The sequence below is a fragment of the Melanostigma gelatinosum genome (genome assembly GCF_949748355.1).
Source record: "Melanostigma gelatinosum genome assembly, chromosome: 7".
In the NCBI taxonomy this organism is placed as follows: domain Eukaryota; kingdom Metazoa; phylum Chordata; class Actinopteri; order Perciformes; family Zoarcidae; genus Melanostigma; species Melanostigma gelatinosum.
This window is the reverse complement of record NC_136640.1, coordinates 22,608,887-22,629,064: the sequence shown is the minus strand read 5'-3', so window position 1 is coordinate 22,629,064 and position 20,178 is coordinate 22,608,887. Positions and strand designations below refer to the sequence as shown.

Genomic DNA, 20,178 nt, shown 5'->3' with positions numbered 1-20,178 from the left:
TCCCAAAATGTCCATAGCCATTACGTTTTCCATAACTACCCTTCCTCTCCAGTGAATTTCTTAATATCTCTGAGGCCTGGTGCTGTATGATTGATGTGTTAATGGGTTATTTGGACAATTTATTGAAGCACTGATGGAAGGATAGTTAACTGATGGACGTGCTTCTAGGTACTCGATAAGAAGGATCAGATGTACAACCCCTGTACCAGTTGGCTGGTAGACTCCAGCTGGGACAACATCACAGAGCTGAATAAGCTGCCCAAGTTCCATAGCATCATAGACTCCTTTGAATATTACTCCAGAGACTGGAACCTCTGGTTCACCAGTGCTGAGCCAGAGGTTGCCACACTCCCAGGTCTGTATGTGCTGTAGGAGTTTTTTCTGCGGTACTTTGTTGCTGAAGGAAATGGTCTCCGTTATAAACAATGACATTTTTTTTCCTTCTAGATAATTGGGAGCATAACTGCAATGAGCTCCAGAAGATGCTGATAGTGCGCTCTCTGCGTCAGGACCGTGTCTCCCTGTGCGTCACCTCCTTCATTGTGAACATCCTCGGCCATCACTTTGTGGAGCCGCCTGTTCTTGACATGAAGGCCGTGAGTGTTCTTCTGTTGGTCCCTGTTACTTCTTCCCTCTTGAATATTAGATGTAAAGCTTTGAATTGGAATGAAACAAATGTTTCAAACATTTCATTTGCATTGTTCTGTTTTGATTTTAGCTCAAATTTCTTTCTTTGTCCCTCTTTGTCTCTCTACTGTCTCTGTTCTCTCTCCAGGTTGTGGAGGAATCCACCAGCAGGACTCCTCTGATCTTCATTCTGTCTCCTGGGGTGGATCCCACAGGAGCCCTGCTGCAGCTGGCTGAGGCCTCTGGTATGAGCAAGCACTTCCATGCTCTCTCTCTGGGCCAGGGACAGGCCCCCATCGCCAAGAGCATGATAGAGGAGGGTGTCAAGAACGGTACAACACCAATCGCTCTGTCTTTCTTCCTGCTCCTCTGTGTTGGGTTCATTCAGTGGCTAAGAAGTGTCGTTTTGTCTCTTACAACTGATTATTTTAGTGTCAAAAGTCCCTTGTACTTAACAAAGTGTACGAAGGGCTTAGATTGGGCGTTTTCTTTCTTTTGTGGTCACTGCAAGATAACCTAACCACACAACAACAACAACTAGACTTGGAATAGAAATATCTAAAGAAGTTGTGTCAGCCGATCTGAAGCCCTCTGTTTCTCTGCACCAGGTCACTGGGTGTTCCTTGCCAACTGCCACCTCTCTCTCTCATGGATGCCTGAGCTGGACAAGCTGGTGGAGCAGCTACAAGTGCAGGAGCCCCACTCAAACTTCCGACTCTGGCTCAGCTCCTCGCCACATCCTGAATTTCCCATTACCATCCTGCAGGCTGGCATCAAGATGACCACAGAACCACCAAAGGTGCATGTGCTCCCAAATGTGCTCACACACACACACAGATTTCCAGACTTTACATATCTTCTATAAAGCATACATGCTATACATGTCAACAAATATTCATGGAAGTTCTTTGAATGTTCAGTTTGAATTTGCCTACACGTATTTTACAGTAAGCTGTGCATACAATACACGTAACAACCTCCATAGTGGTGTTAAAGCTGTTAACACCCTGTTGTTTTCAGGGCGTGAAAGCCAACATGAAGCGTCTGTACCAGCTGGTGACGGAGTCTCAATTCACCCGCTGCTCAAAACCCGCATTGTACAGGAAGATGCTCTTCTCCCTCTGCTTCTTTCACAGCATCCTGCTGGAAAGGAAGAAGTTTTTACAGCTGGGCTGGAACATTGTCTATGGATTCAACGATTCTGACTTTGAGGTCAGAGCTTTATCTGACACTGAAGGAAACTGACGGCTGAAGGCAGAAAGGCCATTTTATACGCTGTCAGTGTTTGTTAGACAAATGGATAATGACAATCGAGTTCAAATGTATGAGACTATTTACTGATTCTGATCCACGGTCCTTTGCTGCATGTCGTCCCCGCTCTCTCCCCTTTTCCTGTCGTTCACTGCTCTATCGCATAAAGCCATATGAAGCTTAAAATGTATGAGACCACCTACTTACTTCCTTTACTTCTTGGTCTGTATCTTGCATGTCAAAGCCAGTCTGTTAAAATCCTCATCTTGATGCCCGCCAGGTGAGTGAGAATCTGCTCAGTCTGTACCTGGACATGTATGAGAAGATTCCCTGGGATGCGTTGAAGTACCTCATTGCTGAGGTCAACTATGGAGGTCACGTAACAGACGACTGGGACAGACGTCTTCTGACCACATACATCAGCGACTACTTCTGTGATGCTGCCGTGAACCAGCCCTCCTTCAAGTAACTTTAACACACACACATTCATTATTACACATATACATGCATAATTAAAGAATAGGCAGTATGTGCTAGAGACTTTTTTGATCTTGTCAACATACTAACTCTGTGTTTTTGTCATTTATATTGGCATGGTTATGTTTTGCTGCTATGTTTCTACATCAGTTACTTCGGAAATTGGGAATTGTACACCAATGTTTCTAAAAAACATCTTATATCACTGACTTTATATTCTTGTCAACCCCATTCATCTGTCAGGTTGTCCTCCTTAACATCCTATTACATCCCCAATGACGGACCCCAGTCTTCCTACAAGGAATACATCAGCAGGCTGCCGTCCACAGAGCACCCTGAGGTGTTTGGCCAGCAGTCTAATGCAGACATTGCCAGCCAGATCGCCGAGACCAGGACGCTGTTTGACACCCTGCTCTCGCTGCAGCCCCAGGTCACCAGTCCTACTGCTGCGGGGGACAGGCCCAGTAGAGAAGATAAGGTGAGGAAGAAGCAAGGTGGGAGAAGTGGAGGGAAGAGATAACCAGTTTAATGGAAATACACAACTTAATAGACAGGCATAGGACGAGACCAACAATTTAAACATGCTTTAAATGTTATGGGAGTGTAATAGTGCTAAAAGATAAGGTTCTTTTGGCTGTTGGCGGATGACTGATGTGTATATTTTAGAAAGTAGTATCAAGAGCCGAAGCCTGAACTATTATAAGTCCCCCAATTTCATGCAGCACCACGATCCGACTCTGCAGTTTCTTCACTGCAAATACTTGTGTGCAGTATATTTGTAAGTTATGTTTGCAACGTGCCTCCAGGTATTAGAGCTGTTGGCAGACGTCCGTAAGAAGATCCCGCCATTGATTGACTACGAGGGCACCAGATCCAACCTCCAGCACAACCTCTCCCCTATCAATGTGGTCCTGCTGCAAGAGATCCAGAGATACAATTCTCTGCTGGACACCATCATGTATGATCTCTATGTCTGCGTTTGTGTTTGGTGTGTGTGTGTGTGTGTGTGTGTGTGTGTGTGTGTGTGTGTGTGTAACTGTCATGTGAAACTAACCGTGTCAATAGGGATAGGGATGTGCTGCTAACATTGAGCAGTGGCAGCAGACTAAGTGGCCGTGGTTGTTAACCTGAATTCCAAAAACATTAATCCAAATATTATTTGCAATTTGTGTGTGTGTCGGTCCTGGGTTGGGGCAACCTCAAGTGAGATCAAATTATAGTGACTTGTGAAGGCATTAGCCTGTTTTCCAGATAAAATGAATTGCAATTGTCAATTCCTACAGAATTAGGTTGAGTAAAGCCTTCTGGAAGAATTTACCAACACTGTTTCTTGTCTGTCAGTAGTTAAACCAAACAAGTGTATCTAAATTCAATGTAAAAACTAAAACCAGTCATTCTCAAGGGAAACCTGCTACACAAAGAGGCACTAGCGTCAAATATGCAAATCGGTAACAATCGGCCAATCACCTGGTCTGTTTATTCGCGCCTCTATGTCCAGATGCACGGTAATCCCATTGGATCCAGACTAGATGACCACTAAGGTTGTGTTTGTGTGTTAGTTCATCCCAGGCGGAGCTGGAGAAAGGGATCAGAGGCTTGGTGGTGATGTCATCCAGCTTGGAGGAGACTTTCCGCTACATCCATAATGCCCGTGTTCCACCGCTGTGGGAGAAGGTACCAGACCCCCCACCTCACTTGAGAATTTTCACACAATTCTTCCACACCTGCATTATGAATGGCTGCCAACTGCTGGACGCATGTAATTGATTCATCCCTCACTGTATATGGCCTCTAGGCGTACCCTTCACTGAAGCCCCTGGCAGCGTGGACCAGGGACCTTTCCCTGCGGGTCAGTGAGTTTGCGCGTTGGGCAGAGACGGCCGAGCCCCCCGAACTGTTCTGGCTCTCCAGCTTCACCTTTCCCAACGGGTTCCTCACCGCTGTGCTGCAGTCCCATGCTCGACAGCACAACGTGAGAGTTCACACAGCCACATCCACGCAGGCAGAAAGACGCTGTCACTACATTAGGAATACCGCTTGTATTGTCTTGGATGGCCATATAATGTTAAAGGGGTTCCCAGTTAACTATTTGAGTATACAACTGAAGAATAAACTCAGAAAATGAACCTGGAACCTGGATACCAACAGCTGGAGTTCTGTTTTTAAATCTCTGTTTTTAAGTGATGTCATGTTTGATTTTCACAGCACACATCTTACAGACATATAAAAACACATTGGTTTTCAGATATACGCCCTGTGTTGGTTTGGCAAACACAAGCTGCTGAACACTTTTCTCTCATAGATTAATCTCAACATCTTGTCCATCAACATGGTGTCAAACTGTTCTTTCAGATATCAGTGGACAAGCTGTCTTGGGAGTTTATAGTGTCCACTGGAGATGACAGCCACCTTATTTACCCGCCCAAGGTGACTCCCTCTCCACACATTTCTAACATTGACTCTGTGTGTTTTTTCCTGAACAATTTTCATTCAAAGCAGCAAGCCGCTCCTCTCTCGTCCCGTTCCTCAAAACTACTCTTGCTTTTTTCATCTTTTACAATTCACATTTTGAAATACGTGTTGCTCCCACTTTGTCATTGTAGCTCTTTATTCTCACTCGCTTCATCTTTATCCCTCTCTTCTCTGTATCAACTCCTCTGTGCCTCCTCTCTCTTCCTTTTATCTCTTTGACTCTGTTTCCTTCTGTCCAAACGGATCTGTCTTTTTCTTACCCTCCTATCTTCCTCTTTGTCTCGACTCTCTCTCCGTCCTCTTTCTTTTCCTCTTTCCCGTGGTTTTTACCCCTCCCACTCCCTTTCTTTCACAGGTTAATTTACTTTCCTCCTTGTTTCCTTGCTCATTCCCTCCCCCCCCTACAGGATGGAGTATTTGTCCGTGGTTTGTTCCTGGAGGGGGCTGGTTGGGACAAGAGTAACTCCTGTCTGGTGGAAGCTAAGCCCATGCAGATGGTCTGTCCCATGCCCACCATCCACTTCAAACCTGTGGAGAAAAAGAAGGGAACCAAGAGTGAGTTGTTCTTTCCGCCATCTGTCTTTCCATCTTCCTCTCTTGTTTTGTTTTATTCTATTTTCAATAATTCATCATAGGTTTCTTGTTTTTTCATCTGTCTGTATATAATTTGTGATGTCATGCGCTGTGGTTTTGCTGTCTCATATCTGTGTGTGTGTGTGTGTGTGTAGGTACGTACCTATGTCCGTGTTACTACTTCCCGGTGCGTTCGGGGGTGGCGGGCCGACCATCTTTTGTGGTCGGTATAGAACTCAAATGCGGAGCTGCGACCCCAGACCACTGGATCAAAAGAGGGGCCGCTCTGCTCATGAGCGTGGACAACTGAAGGCCTTAACACACACTCACACTTTTCTTCTGGTTCATTATTTATTGTTCAAGCTTGTTTCTGACTTTGTCTGCTTTTTAAAAAGTGATGTTCTTATTTGTGACACAAGGCTTTAATAAACAGCAAATTCTATTTCAAATGTAAACACTGTGGTTATTTTTAAATGTATTGCATTAACAATAAATGAAGTGAGTCATTCTTTGACACTTTAAAGTTGGTCAGACACAATACTGGTCAGGTCTCTTTCTCTTCTTTGTTCTGTTTTTACCCGTTTCTGGGCTGTCAGCCTCTTCACAGACCTGCCTCAGTTCTTTACTTTACTCACATATACAGGGAATAGTCTCCTGCTGTGAAGGGATTTGTTTTAATGGAAACTTGCTTCTTTGCAACATCTGGATCAAGGGACTGTCTGGTCATGAAAGCGTCTGTTGGCAATCTGGTGAGCTGTTATCCATCGTGTAACACCAATGGACTAATAAAAAACATGTAGAAAATATGTGCTTACAAACAATATGTTGTAATTAGTCTTCGATTCTCACTGCAGCGACATCATTGTGATGATTTAAATGATTTAAAAATCATCAACGTTTATGCTTTGTAGTAAACAGGATAGAGAACAATACACTGCCTTCACAATGTTTTTATGAAGCCCATAATATATCATGCTTTGCAAACTTATTGACCAGACAGTCCTGGAATTTCCAATCAGTAACAACCTTTATCTGAACAGAAGTCTGTTGCTGGTAGTTTTACATCCATAAACCATAGAATTATATTTTTAGTTTGTGTAAATTATATTTGTTCTTGGTTTGGCACACTCAGATACACAGAAACTTGCAAACAGCAACAACACACACATGCAAACAGGGAGAAGTGGAGGAAAGAGAAGTAGTTTAGTGGGAATACACAACTTTAATAGACGGGCATAAGACGGAGGGAGGCAGCGACTAAAGGAGAAATAAAGCTTTTCAAACAAATGAATTCAAATGAAGCTTCACACACTAGACGTCTGGAGTCGGTCAGCGGTGTGAGAGAGGAGGCGCATACGTCCACACTTGAAAGGACTCATTCCAAACTCCTGAAAGGGAGGGAGGGAAAACAAGAGTACGAGCCTGGAGAAAGTGAGCCGGGGGGAGAATTGTCCAGTAATGAGAGAGGGGAACAAGAGAGACGGGGACTGAAATTTAAATTAGCTTATTCACAGGCCTGGTTGCAACAAAAATATCAGACTTTGGAAACCTAAAAAAATAATATTAATGGGCCTTACGCTCTGCTGACGGCAGCCTGTGGCTTGCCCCACACAGTGAGCTATCACCATGCATATCAAGAGCTCGACTGAGTCTTCCCCACAGTTCAAACACTCACCGCCAGCATTGGCTCCGAGAAGCCAGGACTACGACCAATCACAGCACACGCTGCACCTCACTGCAGAGCTGCACCTGAAAACTGAGCTGCCCGTTAATGCTGACGTACTTGTAGGCCAGCTAGAAGGCTCTGGCACCTCAAAGAATACGCCCCAACATGTCAAACTAAAGATCTGATTGGTTGAACACTATGACAATCAACAATATCATCCCCATTTACTTAAACTGCAAAGGGATGCACTTGTGAGTGTGCAGGCCTCGGGCCTCTGTTCTTACCTAGAGACACAGAGGTGAGATCTGATTGGATAAAAGCTCTACTTAAAACAAGCTGCACTGGAAGCAGAGCCACTGAGGAAGACAGTAGCTGTGCAATGAGAAAATAAGATAATGGGAAAAATATTTTTATAAATTATAATGTAGTGTATTTAAGAAAAAATATTAAATTATAAAATATATATAACTTTGTGATTCTGTTTAGGCCAGCAGAGAAGGCTTTGAAGGCCCTGGCGATTAATCGCGATCGCCCAGCACTAATACACAATGGTCTGGTGGTATGGCAGCTGATACTTCTGTAATTCTTGCCAGACTGCAGCAGGTTGAACATTAAATTTGTAAAACGTGGTAAACCTAAATGGTCATGTTAGTTAGAAAAAAAGGAACACCGCTATGACGTGCAAGGAGAGGGTCGCGTGATCGAAAGGGTAGTCCAGATAATTCCTCATCGCTTGTACTTTTACTGTTAAAGCAGTAGAGCAAAATAAAACAAAGACAAAGATGAATATACAACGACATAAAAAGTGGGATCATTTTTACTGTATACATGTGTACACGTGTGATGTGGGCGTAGTACAAGCTGTGCAAAACGAAATACAAATACTGTCAAGTTGGTGCAGTTATGGATCAAATAATTTCAACATTTTGAAAGACGTGTCCAGGCTAACAATGTTTGTTTTGCTCGATGAAGATGATACGAAACAATTTTTTTCTATCTATATATGTACCATGTATTCATTCAAGTCAGTTATTCTTCACTCTAGATCAGGGGTCTTCAACGTTTTTCAGGCCAAGGACCCCCAAACTGATAGAGAGATGGAGCAGGGACCCCCGACTATATATATTGTATAAAATTGTGTTTTATATTAAATGGGACTAGTAAAGTGTATACCTCTTTATTGTGCATTCAATACTAAGCTATTCAAATAATACACAGGTTCATATATTCATGTTTTTATTTTAAACATGTGCAAGGTACAGTGAGTAGGGTGGCCGTGCCACTGCCTTTTATAAACATACCTTGTGAGCTGATACCAATGCCAATATCAACATGGTCTGTCAATGACATGATAATCATGCACACAAGCTATTCAAATTGATGTTTTCATTTTAAACATAAATGTGGAAACTAAAATGAGCGATGGCCTATTAGTGCCACTGCTATGCATAAAGATACCTGTTATCATGCATACAATACTGAACTATTAAAATAATGGACACATTCATGTTTAGAGAAGAAACATTTTTTTTTTTTTTTTTTGTCGAATCAACCAAGAATTTCGCGGACCCCTGTTGAAGACCTCTGCTCTAGAGAAATCACCTTCTTCAGTCAATACAACCCGAGATCGGTGGAGTGGGAAGAGTTTTGTTTATTTCCCTTTACCCTAAATGTTCTGTTGTCCCGCGTCACTCCACTAGGTGGCGGTAACGCGCCTCTAAACAGGTTTGCCAACCGCCAATAAACAGCGAAGAAGAAGAAGTCGAAGCCGCAGAAGAAGATAGAAGAAGAAGTCGCTTCATCCCTGAAGCGTGTCTGTTGTTTTCTTACCCCAAAGTTATAAATGACGATGTATAAACAGCGAAAGTGACTGAAGAAGAAGAGCAGCGTCTGCTACACGTTCTGCAAACATGAAGTTAGTGTTTCTATCACGACAGTAAAAGAAAGAGACTGTTGATGTTGTTGCTAGCTTGACATCACCATCAACCATACCTAACGTTAGATAACGTTAGATACATTAACGTTAGCTGACATGATTTCGCGAAAGTAACATTAAAGCCGACACTCACAGTTGCAGTTTATTCCGGAGATGATATTGAAGTCAGTCAGTGTGTTCGTGTAATGAGCGTCAGCTGGGAATGACGGAGCCTGGTTAGCTTAGCTTCATAGACATTCGTTCACTTTGTAACTGTTACACGAAGCTAGCATCGCTGCGGTGCTGTTACACGCGCGCACACACACACACACACACACACACACATCGTCTCAAAGAGGCAGCATGTCTCTCTGCTCTCAGTGTGCAGCGTGTCAGAAGTCACTTATTGTTGTTGTTGTAGGCTCAACATCGAGGGTCTGCTGGTGTATTTTCCGTATGACTACATCTATCCGGAGCAGTACTCCTACATGCTCGAGCTGAAGAGGACTCTGGATGCCAAGGTGGGTCGTGTTTATGTGTCGCTCAGTGTATTTTACAAGATGTAGTAAATCCAGTGGGATTAAAGGTAGTTTTGTAGCTGGGTTCGTTCTACTGCACATTGTTTTACTTCTCGTACTTTAAGTACATGTTGCTGATAGTACTTGCATAGTTGTACTTTAGGTTCTGAATGCAGAACTCTCACCTTTAGATTTGTATTTCTCACAGTGTGGTGTTAGTACTTCAACTTAAGTAAAGGATCTGAATACTTCCTCTGCTGTGTCACTACTGTGGGGAGCCGATTAGACGTGGACACATTTGAGTTTGTCTCTAAGCAACTGGTGACAAATTAACCAAAGGACGCAGTTAAAATGATTTTCAGTTTTTGTTTTCTACTGCGTCAATGAGAGGACAGCTACACAGCGTTAACTTCATGTGTGTTGTGTTCAGGGTCATGGAGTCCTGGAGATGCCATCGGGAACCGGGAAGACCATCTCTCTGCTGTCTCTCATTGTAGCCTACCAAAAGGTGAGTTTAGCTGCGTTCATGGGACTCCTTGTCGCTTCCCAACAGCTGATGTCACATGAACACTTTTCAATCTCTCTCTCTCTCTCTCTTGCTCTCTCTCAGGCCTTTCCTTTGGAAGTGACCAAGCTAATATACTGCTCCAGAACAGTTCCAGAGATCGAGAAGGCGAGTCAATGTCAACTCCAATTTTGTATCCTAGCTTACGTTCCCTACTGCTTAGAAATGTTTAAAGTTGAAATGAAACAGTAAAAGACATTAGAGAAACATTTAAAATAAGGTTTGAGATGACTTGTGTCGTATATTTGATCCGCTGTCTGATCAGGTCGTGGAGGAGCTGCGGAAGTTGATGGAGTATTATTCCAAGCAAACTGGAGAGAGCAACAACTTCCTGGCTCTCGCCCTCTCCTCCAGGAAAAACCTCTGCATCCACCCGGAGGTACGAACAACCACCGCGCTGCCAAATCAGGACCTCACAGATGACACGGGGCACAGCACGAACACACTAACGCACATTTAACGCTGACCGCCGATTTATCTTACACAGTACCAAGCTCTCTGTTCTGTGTCTGATGTATTTAGACATCATGAGGTTCAGGCCTAAAGGAGTAAATGTATCAGTCGTCTGCTCCTATCCAGGTGAGCGCTCTGCGCTTCGGTAAGGAGGTTGATGGGAAGTGCCACACACTGACAGCGTCGTACATCCGCGCACAGCGCCACAGCGACCCCGACCTGCCCGTGTGTCGCTTTTATGAGGTAAGAAGTCGCCTGAATGCTTCCGGTTCAGTGTTATGTGTTCAAAATTCTAGTGTTACACTTAAAAATAATGATAAACTGTTTAGTTTGAAGCCTCATTATTTGTACCTGAAGATGTTTTTTTACCTTTACTGCAGCCTACAGAAGGTTTACACCGTATCATCATCATACTGAGACAAACACCGCCTCGAGTGCCGTCAGAGGGGATTAAATGTAATGTTTTGAGGGTATAGTTTGAGAAATCGTTGTGTCGTATGAGTTTGCATTAGCAAGAAAATAGAAAATCAAAGTGTCAGAACTTTGGAGTGGGAAGCTCAAATATTGTAATATTAAGGAGACTTATTTGTCATTTATGGACAATGTTCTATAGTGGAGCTAACGGGTTAAACACGAGCCCATTTAGCTAATTAGCGTATCGTCTTATGCATTGACTACAAATGCTTTTGCTCATGGCAGCTCGGTATTATTTGGGGTCGGTGGTGTTGCCAAACGTTTTTTGACTTAGCTCTTTCTCTTCGAGTAAAGGTCTCCAGCAGGTGCAGACTCTGCTGTACTGTTACATCAGAGTGGATGTGATTCCTCTCGGCTGCCGTGCACGTGTCTGTCTGCCGCTCTCGTCACTCTGGTTCGTGTTCGCAGGAGTTTGATGCGGTCGGCCGACAGGTGCCTCTCCCCGCTGGCATCTACAACCTCGACGACCTGAAGGACTTCGGCAGGAGGAAAGGCTGGTGTCCTTATTATCTGGCTCGCTACTCGGTACGTCGCACTGCACACGAATGCAAACGTGAAACGTGTAGCCTGGTGTGGAGGAACGCTTTCTCACTCGATGGATTCATAGCTAGTTTCTCATCATGAGTAACGTGGCATACGGATCTGGAAACGTTTCGACACAGTCGCTCTTTACTGAAAACATCTCATAACACCGGTACTTTACGATGGGTCACAATGTCTCACATTGTCTGTGTGCTCTCAGCTCCTGCATGCCAACATTGTGGTGTACAGTTACCACTACCTGCTGGACCCCAAGATAGCGGACCTGGTGTCCAAAGAGCTGTCCAAGAAGTCCGTCGTGGTGTTTGACGAGGCTCATAACATAGGTGAGGAGATGGATTTGGTGCAATCAAATGAATTGATTACGTAACAGTTGAAATAACCCAGACAACATTTTTCACAAAACTGCACAATTCTTAATTTTTCATTTTTATTGTAAATGTCTCTGTTCTCTAATGAATGTTTCCTGACCTTCCAGTGCTTACATTTTAATTTTAATTTCTCTTGCACCAAAACATCAAAGCAAAGTTCCTCGTATGTAAAAACCTACTTCTGAAATTTAAAGATAATTATTGTATTAAAGTAAAGGAATAAAGAAATGAGACGAGTCTTCATTGAGCAGCTGCACAAATACGATCAGATACACAGAGTAAATAATAATATATATATATATATATATATATATATATATATATATATATATATATATATATATATATATATATATATATATATATATATATATAAATAATATAATATAATATACAAGAGCAGATCAAGAGCAAGTCAACAAGGCTGTTTATATGTAAAATGATATAATTTGAGTAATGACACTTCGTGTTGTCTGTATTAATATTGCATACAACCTAATATCAAGTAGTGTGACATCTATTCAAGTAATAATACCGTAAGTTGTGATATAGTACTGATGGAAGAAATAGTGTATGGTGCAATGTAATAATATATATATGATATTTAGTATTGTACAGCAGTATAACAGAATATTAGATATGATATAGAATAATAATACAACACGTGTGTCGTGGAGCCTCTTGCTTTTTATTCAGCGACGTTCAGTCACACAGAGCACCTGAGAGAAATACAGATATTCATTTTTAACCCATTATTTACCATTGAGCACACCTTTACTGTCTTAAATTACTATAAATGACGTTTATGATGAAATGAAACATTCTATTGTTCATGATTGATCATAATCAACGGGCACACTCGATGTACAGAGGACTCGTGGGAGGAGCTCTACTCTTTCTCGTCGTGTCACCTCCTCTTTTCGTCTCCTCAGACAATGTGTGCATCGACTCCATGAGTGTGAACATCACCAGACGAACACTTGACCGCTGCCAGACCAATGTGGAGACTCTTCAGAGCACCATACAGAAGTAAGCCCTCAGAATGACTCGGCACACCGCTGACCTGTGGGCATGAAAGAGCTCGCCGGCTGTTACTGACTGCAAAGATCCCAAAGTATTGGGTTGATGTTATAAAGTCTCTTCCCTGTGATTCATTCATCTTCTTCATTTATTGCTACATAGTCGGTCATGGTGAGTTTTATTTCCTTTCGTTGTAATGAGGTTTTGTGCAACTGTTTAACTTCAAGTGATTCCTGAAACGTAAGACACAGATGAGGAGAAAACCGTCGATACTAACGTGAGCATTTTAAGGAAACCTCAACTCAGACTTTCAGGAAAAGCTTAACTTTGTGTGTTTTTTGTAAGCGGTGAGACTCGCTGGATCGTGTACCCGTCAGTCAGTGAACCGACCAATCAGTGAGGAGCTACTGGCAGCTACGGGGCACTGAAGGCCTTTATCGATGGAAACGATGTTTTCTTTCCTCTCCCTACTGGCAAGACTTTGATTGACAGATGGTTCATCCAATCAGCTGCCACGTGGTTTTTGAAGTGCCTGCCCTTTTCCAAACAGTTTCCAGTGACTGCTTCTCAGACGGTTCTTTATAATAACACATCTGACGGGTCAGGTTAAAGGTCACATTAAACGTACTCAGTGCTTCTCAGTTCCTTTAAGTACATTTCCGTTACTTCAGTCCTTGGTAACAACATTTTTCGACCGTCATCTGAAGTGAGTCCACTTGAACAGCTCTGTAGTCCTTTGGTGGCTTTTATACGTACGATATAAAAAAGAAAAGATGAACCGTGACTGCTGCCAGCGTGACACCACAGAATGTGAAACTAGTCGCCGCATGTTCCCTTTGACGGCTCACCTGCATTAACAACATTCTGTACTTCACTCTTTCCTGAGTACAGACGCCAACCAGCTAGTGACATGTGTGTTTCTGCCCCAGACACAGAGCGAGCCGTTTCTACTAATGTGTTGGTTGTGTGTGTTTACATTTAGTGATATTCTGTTAGTAAAGTCATTATTTCAAAGGCTGATCCAGGCTTTGAGAATGTTTCACAATTTGTAGAATATTTTTGCATTTTTCTCTTTGTTAAAAGAGAAATCATTTTGATGAACGTATTTATTTGCCAGTCAATCAGATCTACAGGTAACACAAATCCACTCTGTTTACTTCAAGTGAGGAATGATTACATGTTGGATGTATCCGTTATTTCCACATGGAGTGCATCAACTTCCTGTCATCTCTGCCCCCCCCCCCCCCCCCCGCTGTCTGATAGGATAAAGGAGACTGATGCTGCCAAACTGAAGATGGAGTACAGGCGACTAGTAGAGGGGCTGAAAGAAGCCAATGTTGCCAGGGAAACGGACGTCTACCTGTCAAATCCCGTGTTACCAGATGAAGTTCTTAAAGGTACGGCCGTCAAATAAATCGTTTTCCATCCTTTCGTTGAGTTTCAGAGTGAATTCATGGCCGTTGTCTTCTCTTCAGAGGCAGTCCCTGGTAGCATTCGCACAGCAGAGCACTTTGTTGGTTTCCTGAAACGTTTCCTGGAGTATCTGAAGTCCCGTCTGAGAGTGCATCACGTTGTACAGGAGAGCACCCCGCAGTTCCTTAAAGACATATTCGACAAAGTCTGCATCGACCGCAAGCCTCTGAGGTCAGTGTCTCTGAAACCTGTGATTCCTCACAGATCACTTCTTTACTCGCCTGTTCCCTCATTTCCTGGCGCAGCCTCATTTGGACACATGTTTTCCTCGCTCCCGTGTCTCCGTGTGTCCAGGTTTTGTGCAGAGCGGTTGCAGTCGTTGCTACGGACTCTGGAGATTGCAGACATCGCAGACTTCTCAGCTGTTACTCTCATCTCTAACTTTGCTACCCTGGTCAGCACCTACAGCCAAGGTATCACAACTGTGTCTTTATTGTTATCATCTCTGCCAGGAGAATCAATTGGCGTCCTTGCTTTAGTCCGTGGGTGACTGTGCACCTCTGTGTCTGTCCGCGGCTAATCTCGCATTCTGCAGAATGTTTTAGGGGTATGGCTGCATGCTGAAGGGTCTCATGCAGACATACAGTACCTGGCAGAGATCTGCAGTCTTAATGTGTGGTAGAAGTCACATTTAGTTTCTTATGTTTGTTTTCTGTTTTTTTTAAAGTAAAACATTGTTTGTTCGGGTTTGAAATCCTCTTGGCTGTAATTTTATCGTTCATGAAACATTTCTTCTCTCTGTCTGAAGGTTTTACTATAATCATTGAGCCCTTTGAAGACAGAACTCCGACCATCGCTAACCCTGTGCTGTACTTCAGGTGAGCTGAAATACACAGATGTATAGTTGTTGGGAAGCGTCTTTGATTCTTGTCTCTTTGGTGCTGTCTCTCAACACGAGCAAATCCATTTGACTAATAATTAGTGGTCAACAGATGTGAGTTTCAATGGCCAATATTTGAGAGCAAGGCGACTGATGGCCAATATGTTTATTTTTATTTTTTTATTAATAAATGTATCAAAATTGCTGAATTTAAATGAACATCTACTTGACACTGCCATTGTCTCTTCATGCGTAAGTAGAGCTACACTCTGCAGTGCACTTGATTTATTTAAAAATCATTTTCATCTGTCCGCAGACGGCAGCTTCTCCTCGTTTCTGTAAACTTGCATTAGAACAAAATAAAAAAAGCAAAGTTTGTTGAATGTCATGTTGACTCCTCGTGTTGGCTAACTTCATTCCTCAACAGCCACACTGAGAAACAGAGCTGTCCGCTGACATGTTCCTTCTTATTGGGCCTCATGAGCGCAGGCATCTGCTGATTATCTCCACATGGCCTCTAATACTACTACAACTACCAACGTCAGGTTAACATGCTCTGATCTGTCTTTGTTCCTCTCTCAGCTGTATGGACCCGTCGATTGCCATCAAACCTGTTTTTCAGAGATTTCAGTCCGTCATCATCACCTCGGGGGTAAGTTGGTATCTCACCACTCGGTGGTGTTGTGTATTGTCACCTGATGAATCTCCTGTCTGACTTCCTCAGACTCTCTCTCCTCTGGACATCTACCCCCGGATCCTTGACTTCCGCCCTGTTACCATGGCGTCCTTCACCATGACGCTGGCACGGACCTGCCTTTGTCCTCTGGTGTGCAACTACTCTCTCTCTCTCTCTCTCTCTCACACACACACACACACACACACACACACACACACACACACACACACACACACACACACACACACACACACACACACACACACACACACACACACACACACACACACACACACACACACACACACACACACACACACACACACACACACACACACACACACACACACACACACACACACACACACACACACAGACACTGTTGTGATTTGCAGAAGGAATTACGGAACCAGACGATCGACTGATTGTGACATAAAAACACAGCATCACATTTCTACACGTTTATATGATATACATCTTTCTTCTTTTGTTTATCCCACACAGATAGTTGGCAGAGGAAACGATCAGGTGGCCCTGAGCTCAAAGTTTGAGACCAGAGAAGACTTTGGTGAGTAGAGATGTATCGCATTACATCACCATGAATATAAAACGTGTTTATTTGGAGTTTCAGCTACGACATGTACGTCATTCGTTTTTCTTTTTTTGTTTCCAGCTGTGATTCGTAACTATGGCAACCTACTCCTAGAGATGTCTGCGATCGTTCCCGACGGCATCGTGGCGTTCTTCACCAGCTACGTGTACATGGAGAACATAGTGGCGTCCTGGTACGAACAGGTCAGTGTGTGGACAGACGCAGCACACACACACACCTGCTTCTTTTAAAGATGGATCCTAAGTTATCTTCTCTCGTATAGCCATAATACCACCACTGATGATGTTTAAAATGTTTGTGTCAGCATGCATTCTGGGTAAGTTGTTGCATTCATGAGTTTTTGTACACGTTTGTTTGCAGGGTATCCTGGAGAACATCCAGAGGAACAAGCTGATCTTCATTGAGACTCCAGATGCTGCAGAGACGAGCATGGCCCTGGAGAAATACCACGAGGTCACTTTACACATATTGTTATTGTTATTATTATTATTATTATTATTATTATTATTATTCATGTCACAGACATCGGCCATTGGGATGTGAAAATGGACGACACAATGTCTCTGATTGTTACATTTAGCATCAGCATTGCTGTAAAGGAATTCGGGCTGCAACCAATTATTTTCTCAGTCCAAAATCCAAAATAATCGGTTCAATATGATATAAAACTGAGAAAAAAAGGAAATTGCTAAATGATTGATTGATTATTATCAAAAGAGTTGATCGTTGCAGCTCTAAGAAAGAAACTAAAGCAAAGTCACGGTAATGTTTCATCTTCTTCTGTCCTGGTGGGTCTCAGATGTCTGACCTCTGACCTTTGTGTCTCTGCTCTTCAGGCGTGTGAGAACGGCAGAGGAGCCATCCTGCTGTCGGTGGCCAGAGGAAAGGTGTCTGAGGGAATTGATTTTGGTGCGCGACACACTGCTTTATGGTTACAGATCTAGTGAATGCTTCTCCTTTAGTCGGGCAGTTTGTCGAGTTCCTCAAAATAATCACTTTCAATCTTGTTGTGTTTTCTGTTCAGTGCACCATTTTGGCCGGGCGGTCATCATGTTCGGAGTGCCTTATGTTTACACACAGAGCCGCATCCTGAAGGTCAGAACTCACTCGCATTACACAATCCTCCACATTCACATTACATCAACACTGTTCATGGCTTGCACCATGTGACTCAAGTCAGTTAGTCAAAGTCCCAGTGCATGTCCCAAGTCACTTTTTCCTTGAGTCACTAAGAAACAGCACCCCCAACACATTTATTATTACAAAGCAATAGTTAATATACAAAAGTGAAATTAAGACTTTAACAACTACGGTAATTGGTAAACTTTGAAAAAGCAACTTTTTTTTTTGCTTAAATTGCATACAACAACATTTTCTGTCCAAACGAACCCCATTAAGTGTGTTTCCGTGCATATTACATGTTTTATATTCAGTTAATACTGAAAGCATAAAATAAACAGACAAGTCATGAGAGTCAAGTCACAAGTCGACAGTGACTCGAGTTTCATCTTCATCACCGCAAAGCAACATGTCATGTTCTATAGATGAGGAACAACACGCCGTGTGTTAGAGAGGAAATCTGAATCTGCTGCTCATGACAGAATGAACTGAATGAGTGAACAAGGGAGTGATTTCACTTCACTGTATAATATTCATGCACGGCTGCTCGTGTATGAACGTTCTCTATTTGAACGCCCTTTGTCCTCGTCTTTGCTGCCGTCACTCTGTCCTCAGCGTTACGTTCTCTTCCTCTCTGGTTCAGGCTCGTCTGGAGTACCTTCGCGATCAGTTTCAGATCCGAGAGAACGACTTCCTGACGTTTGACGCCATGCGTCACGCTGCCCAGTGTGTGGGCAGAGCCATCCGAGGCAAGACCGACTACGGACTCATGATCTTCGCCGACAAGGTGCGTGATGTCCTCCGGCAGAAACAGCAGGCCTAGAAAGCGTCTTTACATTTCAGCGTTGAAGTAGCTCCACCGCAGCAGTTGGTGGTTTCATTGAGTGAGACGACTTCCTCTCCCGTCCGCAGCGTTACGCCCGAGCAGACAAGCGTGGGAAGCTGCCTCGCTGGATTCAGGAGCACATCACCGACGGCAGTCTGAACCTCACCGTGGACGAGGCCGTCCAGCTCTCCAAGCACTTCCTGAGACAGATGGCTCAGCCTTTCAGACAGGTACGCCCGCCAAGCACCACACGAGTCCACCGCCTGTGCTTCACGTTTGTATATCTGTGCAGCTATCCCGCGTTAACTAAAGCAAAACTCATGAAAAGATAAAAATATTAATTGCAAAAGTAACATAGCAAGTTCAAACCAGAAGTTGGGATGTGAAGATGTTTGATTTTAGTTTGCAACAATTCAATTATCTTATGATTGCGACAATGTTTTCTTGAAATCTCAAACTGATAATTTTACAGCATAATCGGATGTATAAACCATGTTCTTGTGGTCACAGAATAAATATTTCATGATCTTTGTGAGATGCAAAAGGTCCAGAGAGGCCATGTGTGCAGTCTGCACTTCAGTGCCTCTTGTGTCTCAGTTACAGGACATTTTCATCAACGGGTTGAATGAATACTTATCAGGTTTTTGAGCTGCTGCAGGAGAGTCAGGAAAATCATTTCTAGCATCGGGTGAGATGGAATAAACTGAAGAGTGAAAAAGGTTTTGATACAATAACTCAAGTTTAACTTGGCCAGTGTTTAGCAGCCACTTGTGTTTATGCCTCACGCCGTCTGTCCGTCCGTCTGGAGGAAGTGAGCAGGTTCTGTTAGACGTTTGTGTGACGGTCATAACTAAGAGATTAAACGATGAAGGGATGTCATTTTGGACAGCTACGGATGTAAACTGCGTCATCGGTAATTCTAGTACAGAGCAAGTAAAAGGCCTGCGTTTAATAAATCACAGCTTCACACTGTCCTGTAACTCAGAGCTGCAGAGCAAACAGGAGGATTCACTCGAGGTCCTCAGCAGGCTGAAGAGTGATGGAGCAAGACACAGAGCTGTTGACCAGGCAGTGTCTCTCTCCCTCCCTCCCTCTCTCTCACACACACCCTCTCTCGCTCTGTCTCTCCAGGAGGACCAGCTGGGTCTGTCTCTGTTGACTTTCGAGCAGCTGCAGTCAGAAGAGATGCTGAAGAAAATCAGTCAGATCGCTCACCAGACCTGAAGGTGACATAAATACACTGCGCCATGTCATCACCCGTTCCAGTGACATCACGGGAACTGAGTTCAATTGAACCCGTCTGCAGTGCTCGGTGTACGGAGGTCACCACACAGGACAGTTAAAGTAGATATGTGTCAGTGTTGGTCATCACCAGCAGAATGAACCTCGTTACCTCTTCTTTCTCTGCGTGGTGAACAAACCATGAAACGTATTTACAACACGTTGGCCCAGCCCTGTGGTCACAGTGATGATTTCAGACGGGATAACTGTCAGTCAGTGTACCGTAATTACACAGCACCAAACCTGAGCCTCTGTCTGTATTTCAAGTCACACACACACAGTCTGTCCAGATAGCGTCTGTCATACAGACAGGACGACTGCTCATCTGCTGCAGCTGTACACTCACGGTTTATACTGAACTTGAACTTTTGTATCTGTTTTTCAACCAGGAAGTTTGAATATAAATGTTTGTTTCCAACAGTTGACTTGAGTTCTTCTTCTTTCCATC

At 43.4% G+C, this 20,178-nt stretch overlaps 2 protein-coding genes across 3 annotated transcripts in view; both read left to right on the top strand.

The window, feature by feature from the left end:
- dnah2 (dynein, axonemal, heavy chain 2) overlaps positions 1 to 5,710 on the top strand; it is a gene marked incomplete at both ends in the record, with an annotated part of 53,230 nt that extends 47,520 nt beyond the window's left edge. The window contains 13 exons of the mRNA XM_079272307.1: positions 169 to 355; positions 448 to 596; positions 776 to 959; positions 1,236 to 1,426; positions 1,648 to 1,839; positions 2,159 to 2,343; positions 2,599 to 2,833; positions 3,162 to 3,313; positions 3,915 to 4,029; positions 4,151 to 4,327; positions 4,708 to 4,782; positions 5,235 to 5,382; positions 5,556 to 5,710. Of these exons, the coding sequence (XP_079128433.1) occupies positions 169 to 355; positions 448 to 596; positions 776 to 959; positions 1,236 to 1,426; positions 1,648 to 1,839; positions 2,159 to 2,343; positions 2,599 to 2,833; positions 3,162 to 3,313; positions 3,915 to 4,029; positions 4,151 to 4,327; positions 4,708 to 4,782; positions 5,235 to 5,382; positions 5,556 to 5,710 (2,145 nt within the window). The remainder of the gene's footprint in view (positions 1 to 168; positions 356 to 447; positions 597 to 775; positions 960 to 1,235; positions 1,427 to 1,647; positions 1,840 to 2,158; positions 2,344 to 2,598; positions 2,834 to 3,161; positions 3,314 to 3,914; positions 4,030 to 4,150; positions 4,328 to 4,707; positions 4,783 to 5,234; positions 5,383 to 5,555) is intronic.
- Positions 5,711 to 8,846: 3,136 nt separating this feature from the next.
- On the top strand, positions 8,847 to 20,143 carry ercc2 (excision repair cross-complementation group 2). 2 transcript variants are annotated; one of them, XM_079271714.1, is made up of 23 exons: positions 8,847 to 8,981; positions 9,403 to 9,502; positions 9,930 to 10,007; positions 10,110 to 10,172; positions 10,330 to 10,443; positions 10,644 to 10,760; positions 11,400 to 11,516; positions 11,734 to 11,857; positions 12,835 to 12,931; positions 14,186 to 14,319; positions 14,398 to 14,566; positions 14,690 to 14,808; positions 15,144 to 15,213; positions 15,798 to 15,867; positions 15,940 to 16,041; positions 16,396 to 16,459; positions 16,565 to 16,686; positions 16,865 to 16,957; positions 17,341 to 17,413; positions 17,529 to 17,599; positions 18,267 to 18,410; positions 18,536 to 18,679; positions 19,581 to 20,143. In XM_079271714.1, the coding sequence occupies exons 1-23, from the start codon at positions 8,977 to 8,979 to the stop codon at positions 19,671 to 19,673; spliced, it is 2,283 nt and encodes a 760-aa protein (XP_079127840.1). In that variant the 5' UTR covers positions 8,847 to 8,976; the 3' UTR covers positions 19,674 to 20,143. The 2 variants fall into 2 exon arrangements, with proteins under 2 accessions (XP_079127840.1, XP_079127841.1); XM_079271715.1 differs by lacking the exon at positions 15,940 to 16,041.
- Positions 20,144 to 20,178: the final 35 nt, after the last annotated feature.

What these genes read in the sequence shown, in the direction of transcription:
- ercc2 (XM_079271714.1), top strand. An exon ending in AGAGGACTCTGGATGCCAAG is followed by an intron (nt 9,503 to 9,929) that starts GTGGGTCGTGTT and finishes TGTTGTGTTCAG; the next exon opens with GGTCATGGAGTCCTGGAGAT. An exon ending in CCGTCATCATCACCTCGGGG is followed by an intron (nt 15,868 to 15,939) that starts GTAAGTTGGTAT and finishes TGACTTCCTCAG; the next exon opens with ACTCTCTCTCCTCTGGACAT.